The sequence below is a fragment of the Gobius niger genome (assembly GCF_951799975.1).
Source record: "Gobius niger genome assembly, chromosome: 1".
Taxonomy (NCBI): Eukaryota; Metazoa; Chordata; class Actinopteri; order Gobiiformes; family Gobiidae; genus Gobius; species Gobius niger.
Window position 1 is genome coordinate 3,217,241 of NC_136852.1, and position 23,120 is coordinate 3,240,360.

At 39.4% G+C, this 23,120-nt stretch overlaps 1 protein-coding gene across 1 annotated transcript in view; it reads right to left on the bottom strand.

Moving 5' to 3' along the window:
* ulk2 (unc-51 like autophagy activating kinase 2) overlaps window positions 1–23,120 on the bottom strand; it is an 89,663-nt gene that overhangs the window by 43,276 nt on the left and 23,267 nt on the right. The window contains exons 4-10 of the mRNA XM_079573732.1: window positions 16,932–16,964; window positions 7,404–7,440; window positions 3,266–3,439; window positions 3,082–3,155; window positions 873–974; window positions 692–750; window positions 529–611 (exon numbers count right to left, since the gene is read on the bottom strand). Of these exons, the coding sequence (XP_079429858.1) occupies window positions 529–611; window positions 692–750; window positions 873–974; window positions 3,082–3,155; window positions 3,266–3,439; window positions 7,404–7,440; window positions 16,932–16,964 (562 nt within the window). The remainder of the gene's footprint in view (window positions 1–528; window positions 612–691; window positions 751–872; window positions 975–3,081; window positions 3,156–3,265; window positions 3,440–7,403; window positions 7,441–16,931; window positions 16,965–23,120) is intronic.

Here is a 23,120-nt window from a genome sequence, read left to right on the forward strand (position 1 = left end):
GCTCCCACAGACTCCAAACTTTACAGTCTGAGACCTGACAATATTTTGAAGGTTTTTTCAGAGGGATTTTTTAATATCTAATTCCTAGCCTGATTTATTCAGCTTTGAAACCCAAAAAAACAGGCGGAATTTGACCTTTTTACAGATTTTTTCACTGATGATTAGTTTATTGAAAAACTAAACAAAATATCCAAAATCCCCTCTGAAGAAATCTTAGTTACTAATATGTCAATAAAATAAAACCATAAAATTTAATCCGGCTCAATTCATTATTTTGATTTCGGCAATTTTGGCCATTTTAATGCTCAAAATGCCTTATTTTTTTGTGAAAACATAAAATGCAATACATTTTTTCCTCATATTTATATCTGTGATGTTCAGCAAAAGTTTCAAATTGAGCTCTACATTTATTTTTTTTCCCTATTCACCTGCCGCGTCTCGCCTTAATGTTTAATATATTTTTAGGCGTCGCTCAAAGCCAGAACTGTATGTGGGAAACACTTATTTAAAAATGTAAATCTCCGTTACCGAAGTCCATCCTGTCCTTCTGGTTCCGCTGCAGCAGCCCCAGGAGCAGGTCGGCGAGCGGCACGGACGTCTCCCGGGGAATTCTGGGTAAAAACAAACGCGTTTCTCACGACTCGCCGCGAATCTAAAGTCTGAACGAGCGGCGTCTGGAGTTTGAACTCACATGGGCTGGAGGTTCTTGTTCTTCTCGTAAAACATGCGCAGATCTTGGGGACTGTTGGCCTGAAAGAGGTGGAAAAGAAAGAGGGATTTGGGTTTGTTTCCCAGGATTAGACAGACATTTTGAGAACGCTCTTTCGTGGTTTTGAGTCGCTCTTTCGTGGTTTTGACTCGCTCTTTCGTACCTGGAAAGGCGGCTTCCCGACGAGGCACTGGTAAACCACGGTCCCGATGCTCCACAGGTCGGCTTTGGCGTCGTAGTTCTGCGACATGATGACCTCCGGCGCCTGAGGGAACAGCCTTACGTAAGTCAAGTTTAAAATAACGACTTAATCCCGTCACGAGAGCTGGAGGGTGTGTTGATGCGGTCACAACAATGAAGGACTTAGTGTCAGAGGAGAAAAGGTCGTGCACTTCACCTACAGACACACGGCTTAGACTAATCACCACATCACGACATCTGACGCATTTATTACAGAGTCATCTCGTGTCAAAACTAAATCGATACTAAAAGTCGTGTGGAAGCTTGATCTTCATTTGAGCAGGTATCGATTCCGTTTCCTCCTCCTGCTGCTGCAAAAACTTAAACTAAAGCTAAAAGTACTCACTTTAAACCCTGAATAAAAGGGTGCAGGATCTGATCACTGGAGCTGCACCAGGTTGAAAGGAGCCGGTGTTTTCATAGAAACTTTAGAATTACCAAGTGTTGCTGCCAGTGTTAATTTCGTCGACTAAAATATTTAGTCTTAATTTTAGTCAAAGTGATATTTTTGACGACTAAAATTGGACTAAAACTAAATTAAAAGTTTCTCATGAGACTAAAACTATGACTAAAATGTCCAGATATTTTAGTCTAAATAAAAAACTAAATAAAAATGAAAAGGAGAGACTAAAATCATCCAAACTTCTATTGACCGTCTGAAAAAGCCTCATATCATTTAAATTCACTGTCAAATGAACAGGTTTGTGCTTTATTCATGTGGAGCAGAAACATGAAGCAGAGGAACAACATTAAATATGATTATAATGAATATTATCAATATAACTAGACTAAACTAGACTAAAATTTTAAAGTTTTTTTTTACTAAATCTTGACTAAAATTAAATTACATTTTAGTCAAAAGACTAAGACTAAAACTAAAATAAAATATGTTGTCAAAATTAACACTGGTTGCTGTATCACTTTTACAAGTTACTAACGTTAGCTTAGCGGCCCATTCATTCCTATGGCGCATAGTCACACGTTTGTACTTGACTCATGTAGATTAGGAGGAACTTCATGAGCCAGTTTTCACATTGTTTTGTGCTTGTTTTGCACCTGAATGCAACAGCAGTGACTGTTACTGTTCATGTAGGCAGAAGAAGAAGAAGATCTTTATTTATATAGCGACTTTCACAGACATACCGTAAATGCCGGGTGGCCGGGTCTCTGACGGAGGCCGGGTTCGCAGCTGGCGGAGTCAAATTAAAGCCGGTCTCTAAAACAGGCCGGTGCTTTTATTAGAAACTATAGCTGTAGAAATATTCCCCATGTTAGGAATTTGTCTCATACTGGTGTTAATGAAAACTCACGTGCAGGAAGTAACAAACGGGAACCCGGGCCGAGGGGGACGCTGCGGAGGAGCTGATCCGAGCGTAACTTTGACACAGATTTAGCCACTTTTCAAACCTCCTGTGATGATATTTGGAAACAGGGCAACAAATGTCGTGTGACCCTCCAGGGTTTTAATAAAGTCACCATCGCGTCTTCAAAGCACGTCCAGCTGCTCCGTGTGCAGGTCAGTCCCACGCCTCAAAATAACTCCTCCCATCAGCGCGAGCGTCTCGTCTTCTCTCGGGTCAGTCTCATGATCGATCACAAACACAAACGCTCCGTCTAAACTCGCCTTTACACAAGATAACAACAAATAATCCGGTCCGCGGTAAAAACGAAACAGAAACCTGCAGTGACATTGATGTCAAAGCTCCGCTAACAGCAACGAAACACTTCCTGTTGTCCCGACAAAATAAAAGGCGTCAATGTTCCAGCCGCTGGGAGAGGGTTTGAAATGTTAATTAATAAATGAACCTAATATTTTAGGTGCAAATGGACACAAATCTCGTTTTTCTTCATTTTCCTGGTCGTCCGTTTTGCTCAAATAGAATAAAGGCCTGTCTCTAATTGTGGCCTGGTTCCAATAAAGGCCTGGTCCCAGATGCCCTTGAGTAAATAAAGGCCCCGGCCTATATTAGAGCATTTACGGTATGTTTCCACTGCGCATTAACACTTCCACGTGTGTTCATTTTGACAACAAACAACAGAGCCACTTTTGGACAGATATTACGTCCCCGAAACAAAATACTCAAGGGCTCATTTTTGTGAATGACCTTTCACAGTGATGGTCCTGCACTCACCATGTACATGGGGGAGCCGCACAGAGTGGCCGCCATCATGTTGCTCTGGAGGTACCGCGCGAAACCGAAGTCGGCTGAAAGAGAAAACACACAAAGGACTTTAACGGCCTAAACCTTCCCACGCCTCTGTAATGAAGATGTTTATAAAGATGCTCGTGTTGTCCTGCGTTAAGCGTAAACGTACCTATTTTGACGCGGATGCCGCTGACGTTGGACTTCTTGCGGCCGGCGTACGAGAGCAGGATGTTCTGGGGCTTCAGGTCTCGGTGGATGATGCCTTTGCTGTGGAGGATCTTCATGGCCGCCGCGATCTGCTGCAGGAAAACCCTCAGCGTGTCCTCCCTCAGAGTCCCCTTGGCTGGAAACCACAGGAACATTTCAATACGGCACATTCCAGTTTAAACACAGGCAGCCCTCAGTCTCCAAACAAACAATCCAGTCAGTGACACAGTCCTTTGATCCTAAAGACACATTTCTGCCCTTTTCAGAATTAAAACAGACCTGATTTAGCTACATGAGCGGCAAGTTTGCATTTCAAGTGCAACAAAAGAAAAATGACAAAAAAGTGAAAAAAATTCCACAAAAAAGTGAAAAAAATTCCACAAAAAAGTGACAAAAATCCAACAAAAAAGTGACAAAAATTCCACAAAAAAGTGACAAAAAAGTGACAAAAATTCCACAAAAAAGTGACAAAAAAAGTGACTAAAATTCCACAAAAAAGTGACAAAAATTCCACAAAAAAGTGACAAAAATTCCACAAAAAAGTGACAAAAATCCAATAAAAAAGTGGCAAAAATCCAACAAAAAAGTTACAAAAAATCCACAAAAAAGTGACAAAAATCCAACAAAAAAGTGACAAAAATCCAACAAAAAAGTGACAAAAATACAACAAAAAAAATGACAAAAATTCCACAAAAAAGTGACAAAAAAGTGACAAAAAAGTGACAAAAATCCAACAAAAATTCCACAAAAAAGTGACAAAAATCCAATAAAAAAGTGGCAAAAATCCAACAAAAAAGTGACAAAAAAGTGACAAAAATCCAACAAAAATTCCACAAAAAAGTGACAAAAATCCAATAAAAAAGTGGCAAAAATCCAACAAAAAAGTTACAAAAAATCCACAAAAAAGTGACAAAAATCCAACAAAAAAGTGACAAAAATCCAACAAAAAAGTGACAAAAAAGTGACAAAAATCCAACAAAAAAGTGGACAGACTGCATTTGGTTCAGGCGGGTGGTAGAAAACCGTTATTTCTTGTTCTATGTTTACATTAACCCTCTATTACGCCCAAGCACATTTTTGCACTTTCTGAGTTTTCTCTTTGAACAACTCCTTCCTCTTGCCATACGAGGTAAAAAACACAGCCCCAGAAGAGTCCGTGTTTAAGCTGTTCAAGACGTTAGCATGCTACCGGTTAGCATTTGCAACTATAAAAATCCCAGAGAAAGGTTTTCTGTTTCCTCTTTGAAGTGTTAATTTAGTCTGAAGAGTGAAGCAGATCAGAACTGACTTTTTCATATACATTTTTTCAGTTTTTGGAAGTGGATTTGTTGATGTTGCTCGAACCAAAGAGGCATTTTTTCCCTTTAAAGTCAGAAAACCTGCATTTCTTGTTCTATGTTAACATTAGAGAGAAGTGTCGGCTTTACAGCTGTTGGCTACGCAACACCACGCCCCCTCGGACTAAAAAAGGAAAGGAAAGAACGCAATAATATATGAAATGTCCAGATCCTGACTCTTCGCAAGTTTCTGATCGTCATTTATTTCACTTCTGTTCATCACAGAGCTACCGAAATCACACATAAGATGTATTAGAGTGTCTAGTTTCGTAATGATAATAATAATATTGAAAAAAACAAGAACTAGTTTTCTTTTTTGGCACTCCACGTGTTAAAGAGTCAGATGGAGCAGAGGATTCCCTGTGGACCCATAATAAAATAATTAACCTCTTCAGCTTTGACTCCAGGGTCGGGCTGAAACTCTTTCTGCTGAGTTACAGTTGCTCTGTGGACTTTTGCGTAACGCCGCTGCCCCACTGTTCCACATTCCCCCAGTGCAGACGGACGGGTCGAAGGTCAGACGGGCTTGTCTGGTTTAGGTAACGCATTACGAAACCTGAACTTTGACCCACAGATGCGTAATACAGGAGTTTGCCCCGTCCTCGTACTGTTTAACCAGAGAGGTTAGGACTCGCTTTGCAGATTATTAACAGTCTCCAATATAGAAAAAAACGATTGCATTAGCGAGCGGTTAGCACAATGCTAATCTACATGGAAAATGCCATAGGGATGCTAACGGTTTTGACTCCAATCATTGTAATTTGGGTCTATATGGAATTGCCATATTTGAAAACAGTCTTGAATGTCATTATTGCGATACAGTATGTTCCGACTAATGAGGCTAAAACGGAGCTAAATGAGGCTAAATCGTAGCTGTAACTGAACTTTTGCACAGCTTCAAGTTGCAAAACAAGTCTCCGTCAGATGGAAAACCTGAGTGATTTTGCGATGTTCCTGCAGACGCCTCGACGGCTCATATTTCTTTAGCATCTAGACTTTAATGCTCCTCCGGTTGAGCGTCACGTGCGCAGCAGCGAGTGAAGCCTGTGGTCGTAGCCGTGCGTCATTAGCTGCATTAAGGAAGCGCCGATCGATACAAGACGTTTTAATGGAACAGCCTGGTCCCGTTGAAGAAGAGAGAGGAGATTCTGAACTATGTAACAGAGGGAGGAGACGCTATGATCAGCCCCCGCCTTAATGAAGTGCATTTTCTCTAGGTCAGCTTTACCCAAATCTACAAACAAGCTTTTTAAATGTGTTTGCGCTACATTTTTGCCACATTTTTTGTCACTTTTCTGTTGGATTTTAGTCATTTTTTGTTGTTGTTGGAATTTCGTCACTTTTTTGTTGGATTTTTGTCACTTTTTTGTCACTTTTTTGTTGGATTTTTGTCACTTTTTTGTGGAATTTTTGTCACTTTTTTGTTGGATTTTTGTCACTTTTTTGTTGGATTTTTGTCACTTTTTTGTTGGATTTTTGTCACTTTTTTGTTGGATTTTTGTCACTTTTTTGTTGGATTTTTGTCACTTTTTTGTTGGATTTTTGTCACTTTTTTGTTGGATTTTTGTCACTTTTTTGTGGAATTTTTGTCACTTTTTTGTGGAATTTTTGTCACTTTTTTGTTGGATTTTTGTCACTTTTTTGTTGGATTTTTGTCACTTTTTTGTTGGATTTTTGTCACTTTTTTGTTGGATTTTTGTCACTTTTTTGTTGGATTTTTGTCACATTTTTGTTGAATTTTTGTCACTTTTTTGTTGAATTTTTGTCACTTTTTTGTTGGATTTTTGTCACTTTTTTGTTGGATTTTTGTCACTTTTTTGTTGGATTTTTGTCACTTTTTTGTGGAATTTTTGTCACTTTTTTGTGGAATTTTTGTCACTTTTTAGTTGGATTTTTGTCACTTTTTTGTTGGATTTTTGTCACTTTTTTGTTGGATTTTTGTCACTTTTTTGTTGGATTTTTGTCACTTTTTAGTTGGATTTTTGTCACTTTTTTGTTGGATTTTTGTCACTTTTTTGTTGGATTTTTGTCACTTTTTTGTGGAATTTTTGTCACTTTTTTGTGGAATTTTTGTCACTTTTTTGTTGGATTTTTGTCACTTTTTTGTTGGATTTTTGTCACTTTTTTGTCACTTTTTTGTTGGATTTTTGTCACTTTTTTGTTGGATTTTTGTCACTTTTTTGTTGGATTTTTGTCACTTTTTTGTTGGATTTTTGTCACATTTTTGTTGAATTTTTGTCACTTTTTTGTTGAATTTTTGTCACTTTTTTGTTGAATTTTTGTCACTTATTTGTTGTTTGTTTTTTCTCTAATTTTTTTGTTGCTGTTTTGGTGCTTTTTTCCCAAGAAGCTTTTTGATTAGGGTAAAGCTAAACTGGAGAAAATGGGATCCGTTCAGGTGGGAGTTAAGAGGTTAAAAGGGGAAAAAAATGTCTCAACAAAGCCACTTCCAAAAACTGACAAATCTAAAGTCAATAAATGTAAACTACGGCTGTTCTGAAACGCCTCCGACTCAAGTCTTTGCTACAGCGAACTGTTGTGGGGACAGTTCACATTTTTCTGACAAATGTAGCAGAGTTTCCCACATTTCCCACAAAGCCGACTCATTGTGTTGCACTGGCTTCCCCCACAGAAAAACGGACTTTCTCCCGCGCGCACAAACGCATCATTGTGATAAAACCAGCCCGGTCTTTCCTCCCACAGCTGCGCTCACGTGACGCGCCCGAATGTCGCTGAGGAAAAACGTGCAAGAGCGGAGCTTACCTTGCAGATAATCAGCCAGGTCTCCTCCGTTGCAATACTGGGGAAAAGGAAGAGAAAATAGTTTAGAAAAAAGACCAAATAACTTGTTTTCATTCACATTTGTTACTTTCCAGGTGCCCAGATGATTAAACATTTCAAAACGATGTGACGGATTGAGAGTTATGTATGTGTTCTTTAAGCCGGGGCCTTTCTGTGGAGTTTGCATGTTCTACCAGCGTCTGTGTAAGTTTCCTACCACTAAAACATGTACAATAGGTTAGGATGAATGTAGTCAGTGAATGGTTGGTGGAGTATCCATTGTCGAAGTGTGGGTTCTGATTACTGAAGCTGTACCAGGTGGAAAGGAGCAGCGTTTTTGTAGAAACTTCAGAATAACAAGTGCGGATAACGTTAGCTTAGCGGCATCCATTGGTTTACATGTATCAGTTAGCATTAGCAATAAAGTTTATTCTCCTAAAGTTTTATTCTCCTAAAAATGATCAACAAATGAAATGACACCGATGTCAACTGGAGCAACATGTTTCCCATTTGTACTTGATTCATGGATATATTTAGAGGAATATTTAAAGGTCAGTTTTAAACATTGTGCTTTGTTTTAAAGAGATATTTCAGGATTTTTGACAGGGCTTGGCTAGCTATCCAGATCCATTCATTCATACAGTCCTTATACAGTGGGGAAAAAAGTATTTGGTCAAAATCCAATAAAAAGTCTATGGGGAACTGACCAAATACTTTCCCCCCCACTTTATTTAGTGGTGCTAGGCTAGTGCATGTCTATGGTAACTAGAAGCCTGCATTTAAGCACAGTGCGCCTGAGGCAAATCACTTATAACACCAGACTAACCATATAAATGTCTGTGTCGACTGGATAATGTTTTAATATAACCATTTAGCATTTAAAATAACTTATATTTGAGCAGCATCAGCTTCCTGGTTGTAGCTACGCAGCGGCGGAGTGATCTGCTCGGTTACCGGATCTACAGCAGTTTGTTTACCTGACATTACTACACTTGGAATTCACAAAGGAGCTTTCTACAAATCAGATATGGCAACGTTTGGAGGACGAGCCCATGATTTTGAAGAGGTTTTTAATGCAGGCTACTAGTTACCATAGACATGCACTAGCCTAGCACTAGCCTAGCACTAGCCTAGCACTAGCCTAGCACCACTAAACTCTTCAAAAATCTCCAGAAATCAGCAACATTCTGGATAACTAAGAAATGAGGCCCTATGTCAAAAATCCTGTAATATCCCTTTAACCCCTTAACTCCCGCCTGAACCGAGCACATTTTCTCCAGTTTGGCTTTACCCCAGTCCAAAAGCTTCTGGAAAAAAGCTGTGAAAATAGCGACAAAACAGACGAAAACAATGATGGAAATGTTACAAAAAAGTGACGAAAAATGGGTGAAGAAATGACAAAAATGTGGCAAAATATGACAAAAAAATGACAAAAAATTGATAAAAAATGGACGAAAAAATAACAAAAAATTACAAAAAATTACAAAAAATGTGACAAAAAAAGACAAAAAAATTACAAAAAATTTACAAAAAAATTACAAAAAATGTGCTCAAAATGTGACAAAAAAAGACAAAAATGTGACAAAAAATGACCCAAAAAATGACAAAAAAGTTACAAAAATGAGTTGAATACCCAACAAAAAAATGATGGAAAAAAATCTGATGACGTGAGGAAAAAGATCCTCTCGGTTCAGGCGGGAGTTAAGAGGTTAATGCTCTGTTGTAATATAACAGCAGAGACTGTTAGAGTTCATGACGTGTTTAACCTGATGGTCATGGGCCAAACCCAGTCTGTAAACTGTTCATACTGTTGTTTATATGGTGGTATCGACATCTACATCTAGTTTTAATTTGGTAAAAACAGCATCTGAGTCGGAGTAATGCTCTGGCGGCTTAATGGTATTAATAAAGCTTTAATCCGTAATTGAAATGGACGATTAAATACATTTCCTCGTCCCTGAGCCTGGAATGACTCTCCTGTTTAGCGTCTGATCCGCGGTGACACTTTCAGAAACAGGTGCGTCTTGTTCTCGCTCAGGACAAAGGGACGACACTCATCACAATTAAAGACGGTTTAGGACGAAATGTTCCCGCACTGGCTTCCATCACTCACTGTTTATATCAAATATTGAATAAATCGTACAGACAAAATGTTCAGAGCGGCAGGTTTACAACAGCCTCTCACTCTGACGTAATGTTGGTCTGTGTCATAACTCAAAGTGACTGTAAGTTTATATATTCTCGAAGGCGGACATTGTGACGTCAGACTTAGCAACACCTAACAACAATTTAAGCGCGGTTTCAAGTGGTCGAGAGGTCACTATGCAGAAAACATGGAGAGAGGGTGTTTTTTTCCAGAAAAACCAGGGACTGAAGCTCCACATCGTTTCATTGAGCGGCACAAGAAGGGAAAAATGTCTGAGAGCAGAAGGAACAGTAAGCCATGTAAGCATTAAACAACGAGGAGCTAAGGAGGACTAACCCGGCACTTTTCCCTGGAAGTAAACACCGATATGCGGCACTCGTGGGCAGGAGTTATTTCACTTTTACGCTGTTTAACCTGAAGCTAAAGCTAGCTAGCTCAACCAGCTCAACTGTTTATGGAAACAGCTGCGGTGGAGTCGCTCACACCTGGGCCCCACGAACTGAAACTTTTATGTCTGACTTTACTAATCCAGACAAATATGCTTCAATGCAGGATCATTTTATGTACGCCTGAAAATGATGAATAGCCTTAACCGTTTCCAATAGAAATGTAAAGCTCATATGTTATTAACAGTAGCTAACCTAGCTGCTCACTCTCCTCTACAAACATTTAGCAAACGCTTTGTTTTGGCCGAAAACGTTGAAATTAAACTAAATCCATCTCATACGTTCCTGTCAGTCACTAATAACGCCTTTATCTGATTCTGCTGTGTCATGTGTTGCTATGGCGATGCCACAGCGGAGTGATATCCCAGTGATTTAACTACCGGACTACGTGTGCGGTTATACCAAAATAATGCACCAGCCAATCAGAACCCAGTATTCACCCAGACCATGGTATAAGTGTTTTTATTTGTTGCTTTTAAAGCCGGACTAAGTAGCTCTTGCCCCTCGAGGCCACAAGCGCCGTCGTAGAATCTTACGTCTTTTAATCATTAATCGTCCGTGAGAGTAAATACTGCGCTGACAGAAAAGACAAAGGGACAGAGCGATATTGTACATCCAACTACACAATGGAAATAATCTTTTTCACTCAAACTTAGCTGTGAATACTGTTTAACCTCTTACCACCCGCCTAAACCGAATGCATGCTGCCCCCTTTGGCTATAGGCCTGTGTAACGCCTCATTTGAAAGCCAAGACCCACAAAACAGATACTTTTCCTCACGTTGTTGCTGTGTTGTGTCACCTTTTTATGCTTGTCTTTTTTTTGTCACATTTTTGTTGAATTTTTGTCACATTTTTGTTGATTTTTTGTCACATTTTTGTTGAATTTTTGTCAAATTTTTGTTCAGTTTTTGTAATATTTTTTGCTGCGTTTACATCCTTGTTTTCTACTCATTCTTTTGTGGCTGTTTTGGTGCTTTTTTCCCCCGAGAAGCTTTTTGATTCGGGCAACGCCAAACTGGAGAAAATGGGATCCGTTCAGGTGGGAGTTAAGAGGTTAAGTGGTGCTAGCCTGCAGTTAGCTTTGAACGTTAGCCTGTTAGCTTCTTCTTCGTGATTCCATTAGTGTGTATTGGTGACTCCGAGTCGGTGCAGGGAAAGCTGCAATTGTGGTTTTCTGGCCAGAGACACCACAAGTTACTTAGTTCTGCTTTAATGCATTGCAATGCAACGTCATTTAAGAAGTATAGGATTTACTTAATGATGATACATTATTTTCATCAGATTATTGTGTTACATCAGAACATGGAAAGGAGTTTCACATAAAATACAATGTCTGAATGCTCTTTGTACAATATTTGTTAAATGGGTTCAGACATTTGTAAATAATGTCTGAACAAAGTGTCTTCTTGACAAAGGCTTGTTTGGAGCTGATACGCCTGGAAGAAAACCAGCATTAAGCATAATAAAGGCTTTTTAAATGTACATAGAGAATCATGATGTGGGGGGAGTGCCTTGGTTTTTTGTTTTTCTTTTGAGTCTTAGTTCCCCAAACACCAAAAAGCACCCTCCCCTCACAAACTAATTTTGTCATTGACTTCCTGAGCACTTTGTCTGGTTCTTTCCTGTATTTATTTGTAAGAATTGTCTTTATACAGTGCAGGTATGAAAAGTAATTATTAACATTATCAAAATGTATATTTATAACTGTAATGAGCACATGGAGGAAAGAATAAACATGTCAGTCCAGAAGATTAAGTTCGCTAATGGACAAAACACTATACCCCTGATGTGTAAATCGTGATATAATGAGGTTTAGTTTAGTTTATTTGTTCATTTGAGCAGTTAAAATTCTGCTCAAAAGGAGTGGGCCGAAGCAAAAGCTTATAGACGCCCACCCCGAAATCATTACAATAAAAGTGTATATCACAACAATAGTACCAAAGAACATATTACAAAGTACTAGAGCCTTGGAACACAGCATGAAAACACGTGAACACAACGTACCCGTCTGTGATTTAACACATTATAATACAATGATACATTAAGCAACATCATAATTGGATTTGCCTCCTTAGCAAGGAACCTGTTACATTTCAAAGTGGACCACCCTTACAAAGCACTTAAGGGAATGTTCATGTATTTAACAGAATTTAGCAGAAGAGAAGCGCAGCACAACTACAACAACAGTCTCGTTACATATACAATGTTTGGTACAAAGCAAGTTACAAACGATTGTCAGTCGAATGGTTATCAATGTCATCAATCAATACCAATGAATTATGTAATATGTAGTATTTAAGCCCTGCATAGTGTAGTGCGTTAAAAAGCCAGGGTGTCGAGCGGGCTAGTTGAAGAGGGCGTTAGCTCCCCATCAACAGGTAGTTGTACACATCGGGGTACAGTACTCTACAAGTGTAATGGGTTGTTTACCCAAACATCTTCTACGAGTTTGTAAGGACACGTTAGCAGATCCTACAACACTTTGTTTCTATATCGTGCTGAACGTTCAGCGAGTGAGTTTTCCAGATATTGGCAGGTCATGCCTGATTCTGGCCATTTGTCATGTGGTATTTCATGATGGATCCATGGCTGTGTCGGGCAATTTGCAACCACGCTAAACTGGCGCTGTCTTCGAGAATTCTACACATTTATTCTATTTCATAGATCACGAAAAATGTGCCTCCTGCGTCTGCATTTTAAAGGTCCTATATCATGCAAAATCGACTTTTTAGAGCTTTTAGCCATGTTGTTCTGCTATTTCCTTATCAAAAACACCCCCAGAGTGGTTTGTGGCTTCATTCACGCAGCTCTCAGTAATCCTCCTGAATCCTGCTCTCTGAGGCTCCGCCCTCTCCTGGTGAACGACTGAGTGTTCAGTTGTGTCGTCACAGCGGAACGGAAGTGCTCGACGTCTGTAATGTAATGTCTTACAGCCTGATTTTAATTTGTAAAACAGCTTTTTCATTATTTCTGTTGTAAGAGAGAAACAAAGAGAAAAAAATAAAGGAAACAAAAAAAATAAATAAAAAAAATAAAAAGGATGTGCCCGAGGTGCTTCCAGGTCAGCTGTGGCCAAAACAAACACGTCGCCCTGAGCGTCTGAACAGATCAGTCATGTTTGCGCTGCAGCTGAAGATGGAGCTCGTTATAACTGGACACACCTGTTCTTTATTCTTACCTAACGATCATGTCACGGAGAAAAAGAAGCGCGTTTGGCTACGAGGACGGGACTATATATACAGTCTATGGTTCAACCTTCCTAAAGAGGCCACTCGTCAGAAGTTGTTTTTTTCTCCGGGATTCAGCGACTTTCACCAAAATATTGTTTTTCTGTGACTGTCTCTGATGGATGTTTGGTGAACCTTCGCCTGAATCAAAGTGGATTAACTTTTATAACCAACGCGAGTCCCATAATGTAAACAGCGATGGACCAGAGGGTGAGTCAATCCAAACGCGGGTTAGCTTGTGTGTTAGCATATTAGCTTGTGTGTTAGCATATTAGCATGTGTGTTAGCCATTTATGAAGCTGTGTTGCAGATGTCAACTCCGTATAACTGCATCGTGAAGTAACTTCACTTATTGCTGTTTATTTATATTACGGTAAAGTATGTGTGGAGAGAGGGGGCGGAGTTAACTGAATCGAAGCGTTGTGTCTTCTGGGTTCGAAAAATACCTCCAGAAAACACTTATATTTATCACAAAAATTAGTGCTCCATAATGGTAGAGGTACAATATATCATATACATGCCTATACTTAACTTTGGAATGGCTAAAATAGCATGATATAGATCCTTTAATGTAAATGTAACATGAAACATTTACATTATGTGCACAGGGAACCAGGAGGGGCTTCAGGGCCAATCACAGGGAGCTCGATCGTTCACTTCAGAATCTAATGTCTTTCTCAGGAACTACTTTAAGGCGAGACACAGTTTTGTCCCTTAATCTCTTTGTAAAAAATATAAGTCGACAGATATGGGTTTTCTATTTTATGATGTTTTGTGGACTTTCCAGCTTTCGAGGTTTTTCAATGACATTTTTCACGTCCAACCTGATTTATTGGGCTTCGAATCACAAAAACCTGCAGCGTCTCGCCTTAAGTTATGCAAAACACGGAGGTTAACGCTTAAACTCTCAGAAAACAGTGAGCTGAGACTCGCCGGAGCAGTTCAGCCCGAGTCCGTTTCCAAAGTCTGAGCCAAGACGAGGTTGGGAGGAAGAGGAGAGAACTGGAACAAAAGTCTGCGGCTCTGAGGCGTCGGGAGCAAAACAACTGCTCCTGTATTTGAATAACAACAGCAGAAAACCCAGAGGAATCATGGGAAATCGACCGGGTTTTCTGCGTAAACAAGTTTGCACAAGACGGGGGAACCACTCGAGATCTGCTTCTGTCATTTCTCTGGTTTATAATGAACCTCCAGAAGAGCGGAGATAAACAAGGGAGAGACTTTAGCAACTTTGCACATTCATTCTAACAGAAATGTGCTTAAAACGTGTAAACAACAAGATCAATAGTGTTATGAAGTTTGTCCCTGTGTGTTTCCTCTATTTAAATACGGTTACGTGAGTAGTTACACGATCAAAGTCTAGTTACACAAATTAAACCTGTTTATTTTCTAAGCAGATAAAGAGGGGAACTGTACTGTAAGCCGTAATAAAAACCTTATTTAAATCGGGCAAACGTGGAAGAGCCTGGTCTCTTCTAACTTCACCCCAGTTTGGAGCTATATAGGAATGTGCTGGGAGACGCTAAATGCTAACAACATCTTTGGTCGGTGGCCTGTTACTTTAAAAGAGCAACAAAATAGCAGCAGTTAAGCTGGAGAAACATCTAAACTTTCTCTAATTATTCAAAAACTACTTTAACAAACGCTGAATTATGAAAATATTTTTCTTCTAAATAAAGATACAAAGACATGGAGAGGAGCAAAGTGGTTCAACAGCCCATAAATACATGAATACGGAGAATGCTAACTTGATGCTTCATGTTAGCATCGTGCTAATGCTAACACCAATGGGCGCTGGCTGCTCTGCTTTATGACCACGACATTGGGGGCCGCCATTGCTCCGCCATTGCTGTAGTACCTCCATATCGCCACTAGGCCCCCATTGAAAAGCATTGGAGTTTAGACACCTTAAAAACAACTTTAACGCCTGGTTTCTATTTTTTAAACAATAGACTAGGCTAGATATTCCTCCTGTGATAACGCCGGGTTAGTCACAATATATGAAACCAGGCTGGTTTTCGTAAAAATAATTTTTGAAATCTCGAACTGTTAGCATTGGAGCAGCGCGAGCTACACGTCACGCAAGGGCGGAGTCTACAGTGAAGATCCCGCCCGTATGCCCTTTTTAGGAACATGCTTCATCAGAGCTGGGGAGGAGGAGTCTGTAAATCCGCCATGAATTCCCCCACGACCGTGGTCATTATGGTAAAGGGGGAGGAGTGAGCAGAAGACGTCCATTTTTTTTACAGTCTATGGCTAACACGAGCTAGCGCTAGCTACGACTGCCGTTATTTGTGCTTCTACTGAACAATCTGCTGTGAATAAACATCCATATGGACCTGATTTAGACTTGACTTTATTTGTATGTGATAAATAAGTTTATAAAAAGAGTAAGACATTTTGTTTCCCAAAAGATTCTGTTTTCCCCCTCGGCGAGGCCACGCCCCCTTCTATGACACATTGATCTATGACATTGATTTGTGTAAAATGTCCAATGTTCATTTACACCAACAAGTCGACTAAACATCCGATTTTAGCGGCGAACATTTTCCCTCGTTCTTCGTTTAAATGAATGGGCTTCGCGTTCGGCCGGAAGTGGCAATACAACGGACGTGCCGAGACAAAGCAAAAAGAGTCAAAATTGGGCGGGGCGGACAAAAAATGACAAGTCTCTCTTATAGTTATGAAACTATTAGCAAAAATCTGCAACTTACAATATACAGTGGGGCAAAAAAGTCTTTAGTCAGCCACCAATTGTTCAAACAGGTGCCATTAATACAGGTAACGAGTACAGGACAGAAGAATTTACAGGTCTGTGAGAGCCAGAGATCTTCCTTGTTTGAAGTGACCAAATGCTTATTTTCCACCATAATTTACAAATAAATTCTTTAAAAATCCTACAATGTGAATTCCTGGATTTTTTTTTCACATTCTGTCTCTCACAGTTGAAGTGTACCTATGATGAAAATTACAGACCTCTGTCATTATTTCAAGTGGGAGAACTTGCACAATTGGTGGCTGACTAAATACTTTTTTGCCCCACTGTATAAAATACAATGTTAAGGCTCTTTCCAACACAAACAGGAAGTGGATATCACTTTCAGGTCCGGAGATATCGGCCTTTTATCAGTGTCGTATTGGTCCGATAGATCAGTCGACCCGTAACTTACAGTTTATTACACACTTTTCATCAACAAAGAGCTGTGGCCTGGTGTAGCATAGCCTTTAGCCGCTAGCCCCGAGCGCTGGAACATAAATAATCAGCCTCTTTTCAAGGGTTTCAGATTAAACATGGGGGAAACTGTGGCACAGAACAGTGTTTCTCAACCTTTTCCGTCTCTAGTAACCCCTTGAGTCATTCATTTATTCCCCCGAGTCGCCCCTTCCTGGAGAAACTTGCCAACCGTATTATAAACTAAACTAAGATTATTCAGTATTCAATATTATTTAATGCCGGTCTAATGTTTTCCCAGCTCTTTATCCCTCTCCCAAGTCCACTCATCTTTTCAAAGTCTAATAACTCAATCATCGAGTTGCAAAGAAACAAGTGTCCAGACTGGTTTGAAATGAAGCCGGCTCAGGGTCAGACTGAGGTTTTCCTTTTCCCTTTCGGAGCCAAAAGGAAAGCGTTTATTCTAATAATAAACTTCCTCCTGGGAACATCACAGACGCTCGGTCGACTGACTCACCTCCATCACCAGGAAGACCGAGCTCGGAGTTTCCTGAAAGACAAGACGAGGAGGAATATTAGACAAACATACAACCATTAATCGAGATTTTTAAACATTTACTACAGGGTTTCGAGCAGGAAATCAAGTCTGACGCCATTTTGTACTAAATACTATATGTTTAACCCCTTAACTCCCACATGAACCGAGCACATTTTCTCCAGTTTGGCTTTACCCCAGTCCAAAAGCTTCTGGAAAAAAGGTGTGAAAATAGCAACAAAACTGAGACGAAAACAATGATGGAAATGTGACAAAAAAGTGAGAAAATATTGATGAAAAAGTGGCAAAAATGTCACAAGAAATTGACGAAAAAATGACAAAAAAGTGACGAAAAATTGATGAAAAAGTGGCAAAAATGTCACAAGAAATTGACGAAAAAATGTCAAAAATGTGACAAAAAATGACAAAAATGTGAAAAAAATGTGATAAAAAAAATATGACAAAAATGTGATACAAAAAAATTGACAAAAAAATGACAAAAATTTGATAAAAATTTGACAAAAAGACAAAAATGTGACAAAAATGTGATACAAAAAAATGGACAAAAAATGTGATAAAATAATGACCAAAAAAATGACGAAAAAATGACAAACATGTGACAAAAAAAGTGATAAAAATTTGACCAAAAAAGACAAAAATGTGACAAAAATGTGATACAAAAAAATTGACAAAAAATGTGATAAAAAAAATGACCAAAAAAGAGACAAAAAAATGACAAAAATGTGACAAAAAATGTGATAAAATTTTTTCAAAAATGTGACAAAAAATGACAAAAAAGTTACAAAAATGAGTTGAATACCCAACAAAAAAATGATGGTAAAAAAAATCTGATGACGTGGGGAAAAACATCCTCTCGGTTCAGGCGGGAGTTAAGAGGTTAATACAGAAAAACGCAACTTTTTCCCCCAAAAGACTTGCAACCAATTTGTATACATATATTAAAGGTATACTGGACACAACGGGCAGTTTTTAATGAGAAAATGGACACAATGTGCAGAAGATTTGTGCAAAACTGAAAGAAAAATTTCAGCCAAACCATAAATCGCTCCATGAATGTTTGTATTTTCAGGTTTTAAGTTTGTAGAGGTTTGAACTTCAGGGTTGGCAGCTTTTACACACTTTTACACTTTACTGAAGCGGTGCCCACGCTGCATGTGTGAAAGGCTAATGTTCTTACGGGCTTTTCCTGCCTTAAACTGGGCGCAGATGGTGGAGCGCTGGGGGAGGGGCCCTGTGACTGTAGGGGCCCCGCGGTCAGGGATTACATAATGAACAGGGACTGCTGATCTGTGGAGCGAGGCGGGGGAGGGACCGAGCATGTGGGGTTAATACAACAACTCACTTTAAGGATCCGCACCAGGTTTTGTTGTTTATTTGTTTTGGTCACGTTAATGCAATCACGGCTGCGCGAGTGCCGAGCCACACCACAGTAGGACCGGCTATGTCTCTTTCTCTCGGGACACGAACATTGTTGAGCTCACGATGGGGTTAATAAAGCTTTTAGTTTGACCCGTGAGAGTCTATGGCCCCTTCCGACTTGTAAGAGGTCCTACGCCAAACCGGATGTGTGTCAGCGTCCGCCATGATAAGAAGCGTCCGAATTGGGCTGTCGGTTAGGAAGGAGTTAACCTCTTACCACCCGCCTGAACCAAATGCATTCTGTCCTCTTTGGCCATTATGTAGGTCTGCGTAACACATTTGAAAGCTAAGACCCATAAAACTGATCTTTTTTCTCGCGTTGTTGCTGTGTCACCTTTTGTATGTTTTTTTTTCCTTTTTGGTCACATTTTTGTTGAGTTTTTGTCAGTTTTTGGTTGAATTTTTTTCAGTTTTTGGTTGAGTTTTTGTCACACTTTTGTTGAATTTTTGTCCGTTTTTGGTTGAGTTTTTGTTACATTTTTGTTGAATTTTTGTCACTTTTTGGTTGAATCTTTGTCACATTTTTGTTGAATTTTTGTCAGTTTTTGGTTGAGTTTTTGTCACACTTTTGTTGAATTTTTGTCATTTTTTTGGTTGAGTTTTTGTTACATTTTTGTTGAATTTTTGTCACTTTTTTGTTGAATCTTTGTCATTTTTTAGTTGAGTTTTTGTCACATTTTTGTTGAATTTTTGTCATTTTTTTGTTGAATTTTTGTCACTTTTTGGTCGAGTTTTTGTCATATTTCTGTCATGTTTTTGTTTAAAAAAAAAAATTACAAAAATGTGACAAATGGCGTCACATTTTTGGCATCCGCACAGTAAAGTGAAGATTACTGCGCGGATGTCGAACTACTCCTGGTATTATTACGCCTTACAATATAGTTCCCCCTTTTATCCGCTTAGAAAATCCACATTGTTTAATTTTGTGTAATTATACTTTGTAGTGGAACACTTCACGTAATCATATTTAAATAGGGAAAACGTGGAAGAGCTTGGTAGCTTCTATCTTGACCAGTTTTGGAGCTATAGAGGAGAGAGGGAGAGGCTAAATGCTAACGCCGTCTGCGCTGTGTTTACGTGACTGAAGGCACGGGGGAAGATCAGACAGGTCCTAAAGAACTCGTCAAAGCTAAGGTAAGAACATGTCTCAGTATGTAAAAACGGTGGCCTGTTCCTTTAAGGCTCATAACCAGAAAACTCGAGCACATGTAAACGCACTCAGAGTTTATCCAAATAGCAGCGGGTCACATGTATTACAGTTGGAAAGACTCAGAAAGAAACTATAACCTTGGCTGAACTCGGCACAAACGAAGCTTTGGCAGCGTCTGAATCCACTCCCACAAAGAAGATCACGTTTCATAACAATATTTTCATTGAGCAGCTGCCAAAGCTTAACGTTTCCTTCAGGTTGCATAAGGAGAGGCCGTGTTTACAGAGACTTCTGCAGATGTCGTCACAGTCCTGACTCTGCCGTTCTGAGAAAAACATGTAAACAATTCTCAGAGCGGCCGTGGCTTTTCCCCCCTTTTCGAAACTTCGGGCTGGGACTTCCTCCTGGGGCTAAAAACAGCGCGTCTGTACCGGGTTCTCGCTGCTCGTAAAACAACAGAGAGAAAGGAAAAGGGAATTTAGCCTCTGCCTGACAATGACAACAGTTCAGTTCACAACAATGAGCTTAAACATTTGAGGGAAACTATTATATCAGACACTGCCAGGCTCCACATGAGGAGGTGGTTCCTGGGCAGCATTCAGCCTCATTTCCTAGTTATCCAGAGTGTTGTTGACTTCTGGATAAATATATATATATATATTTTAAGAGTTTAGTGGTGCTAGGCTAGTGCTAGGCTAGTGCTAGGCTAGTGCATGTCTATGGTAACTAGTAGCCTGCATTCAAAACCTCTTCAAAATCATGGTTTCGTCCTCCAAACGTTGCCATATCTGATTTGTAGAAAGCTCCTTTGTGAATTCCACGTGTAGAAATGCAGCCGCAGGTAAACATCAATCATCATATCATCAATGATAAGCGTTTAACTGAGCTAACCATTTACATTTGGCATCTAAAAAGCTAACCTTTGGTTTATTTAAAGCAGTACTAAGTAACTCATGCCCCTAGAGGCCGTAAGCGCCACTGCAGGTGTCGTAGCATGTTAGGTTTTTTACTCATCAATCGTCCGTGAGAGTAAATCCTACGCTGACAGAAAAGACAAAGGGACAAAGGGATATTGTTCATCCAATTACACAATGGAGATCTTATTTTTCACTCACTGTAAATACTGTTTAATAGGCGCTTGTTAGCTTTGCCCGCTAGCTTCTTCTTGGTAAATGGTCTCAACTTATATACCGACATTAGGCACTCAAAGCGCTTTACAGCGAGTATCCACTCACCCATTCATACTCTCATTCACACACCAGTGTACGCAGACACTCGGGGCAATGTGGGTGAAGTGTCTTGCCCAAGGACACAACGATAGTGTGCACTTTCAGGAGGTGGGATTCGAACCCCCGACCTTCCAATCATGAGACGACCCGCTCCACCATCTGCGCCACTGTGAGCAGCTAAGTTGCAATTGTGGTTTTCTAGCCAGAGACACCAGGGGGAGATGAAAGACCCCCCCCCAGTCATCCCTTTAACACTTGTATTACCCCCAGAGGGACTACGGAAAGGATATATTAAGATAAACAAGTTACTTAGTACTGCTTAATTAGATTTTTTAAATAAAATATCACGTTATTTCTCTCACAATTTTGTTACTCTGAGGCCAACAGCAGCTCACACTGAACAAACCTACAGAGTCTGAAGTAAAAAGCTCAGCGAGGACCACATGAACAGTTCACTGCAGATGGCGACTTAACTTACATCCACCGGAAGTAAACTGCGGAAGACAGTTTCAACTTCCTGAAAACATTTGGATCAATATTCCAAATGATGCGTTTGATCATTATTCGGAAGTGCTTGGATTCATCTTATGGCTGAAAGTCCAAACATCAGAGAACATTTGGACATTTCTCTCTCCGCTCAGACTGAAATCACCACATGACATTCCTCTCTCCTGCTGACCTTTCACCTCAGCATAATCACTGTTATCTTTACATTTCTGCACATCGCCCTGAGTTTAACCCCCCCCTTTAGCCGCCGTGTCGGTTGCCCCCTCCCCCCTCGCCGTTACATAAGTGCAGAGTAAACCCACCGCGTGACGCAACCACGACCCGCTCGCACGGCTCACCAGTTCCACAAACTTTATCGCTTTGTTTTTGAAGTTTTAGGAGACGCGGTGTCCTTATCGCAAGAAGTCACAATATTACGCAAAATCACTGCCCTCTTTTTAACAAACCGCAAAAACTAAAACAAGAGCAAGTCAAATTTAATCCTTGTTAATGTCATCTTCATGTCACAAATGCAGTTATGTTTAAGCCCTTAACTCCCGCCTGAACCGAGCACATTTTGTCCAGTTTGGCTTTACCCCAGTCCAAAAGCTTCTGGAAAAAAGCTGTGAAAATAGAGACAAAACTGAGGCAAAAACAATGATGGAAATGTGACGAAAAAGTGAGAAAACGTTGATGAAAAAGTGGCAAAAAAGTCACAAAAATGTCACAAGAAATTGACAAAAAATTGATGAATGATTAAAAAAAAAAAGACAAAAATGTGATAAAAATGTGACCAAAAAAGGACCAAAATTTGATAAAAAATGGATGAAAAAACGACAAAAAATTGACAAAAAATGACAGAAATGTGACAAAAAAATGACAAAAATGTGATAAAAATGTGACCAAAAAATGACCAAAATTTGATAAAAAATGGATGAAAAAATGACAAAAATGTGACAAAAAAATGACAAATATTTGATAAAAAAGTGATTTAAAAAATTGACCAAAAAATGACCAAAATTTAATAAAAAATGACAGAAATGTGACAAAAAAATGACGAAAATGTGACCAAAAAATGACCAAAATTTGATAAAAAATGGATGAAAAAATGACAAAAATGTGACAAAAAATTTACAAAAATTTGATTAAAAAGTGATTAAAAAAATTGACAAAAAAATTACAAAAATTGACCGAAAAATGACAGAAATGTGACAAAAAATGACGAAAATGTGATAAAAATGTGATTAAAAAAATTGACCAAAAAATGACAAAAAATGACAGAAATGTGACAAAAATGAGTTGAATACCCAACAAAAAAATGATGGAAAAAAAAATCTGATGATGTGAGGAAACAGATCCTCTCGGTTCAGGCGGGAGTTAAGAGGTTAAAAATATTCCAGCAAACAGAGGAATGAGGGGAGACTGGACACAAAGTGCAAGTTTTGGGCAAAAAATCTAGAACAATTTCAGCCCAAACTGCCATTAAAGGGACTATACGGAGTTAAAAAAAATATTAAAATTAAGTATTTTCCTCCCTTACATGTTCCAGCCATGTCCTCATGTGTAGAATGAGTCCGAAGTGCCGTCATGCACGAGCTTAATATAGAGACTGCAGTTACACGTATGACCTGAGGTGGCAGTAGTGAGAATAAAATGGCCAACTTGCATCTACTCCCTTTAAATGTGCTTTAGAACTAAACACTTACATCAGGGTTTCTAGAGGTGGCAGCAAATGAAAAGCTTTTTAAAGCCACGTTAAACCCAAATATGTTTCACCTCTTAACCCCCACCTGAACCGACCACATTCTCTCCAGTTTGGCTTTACCCAAATCTACAAACTTCTTGAAAACAAGCGTCAAAATGAGA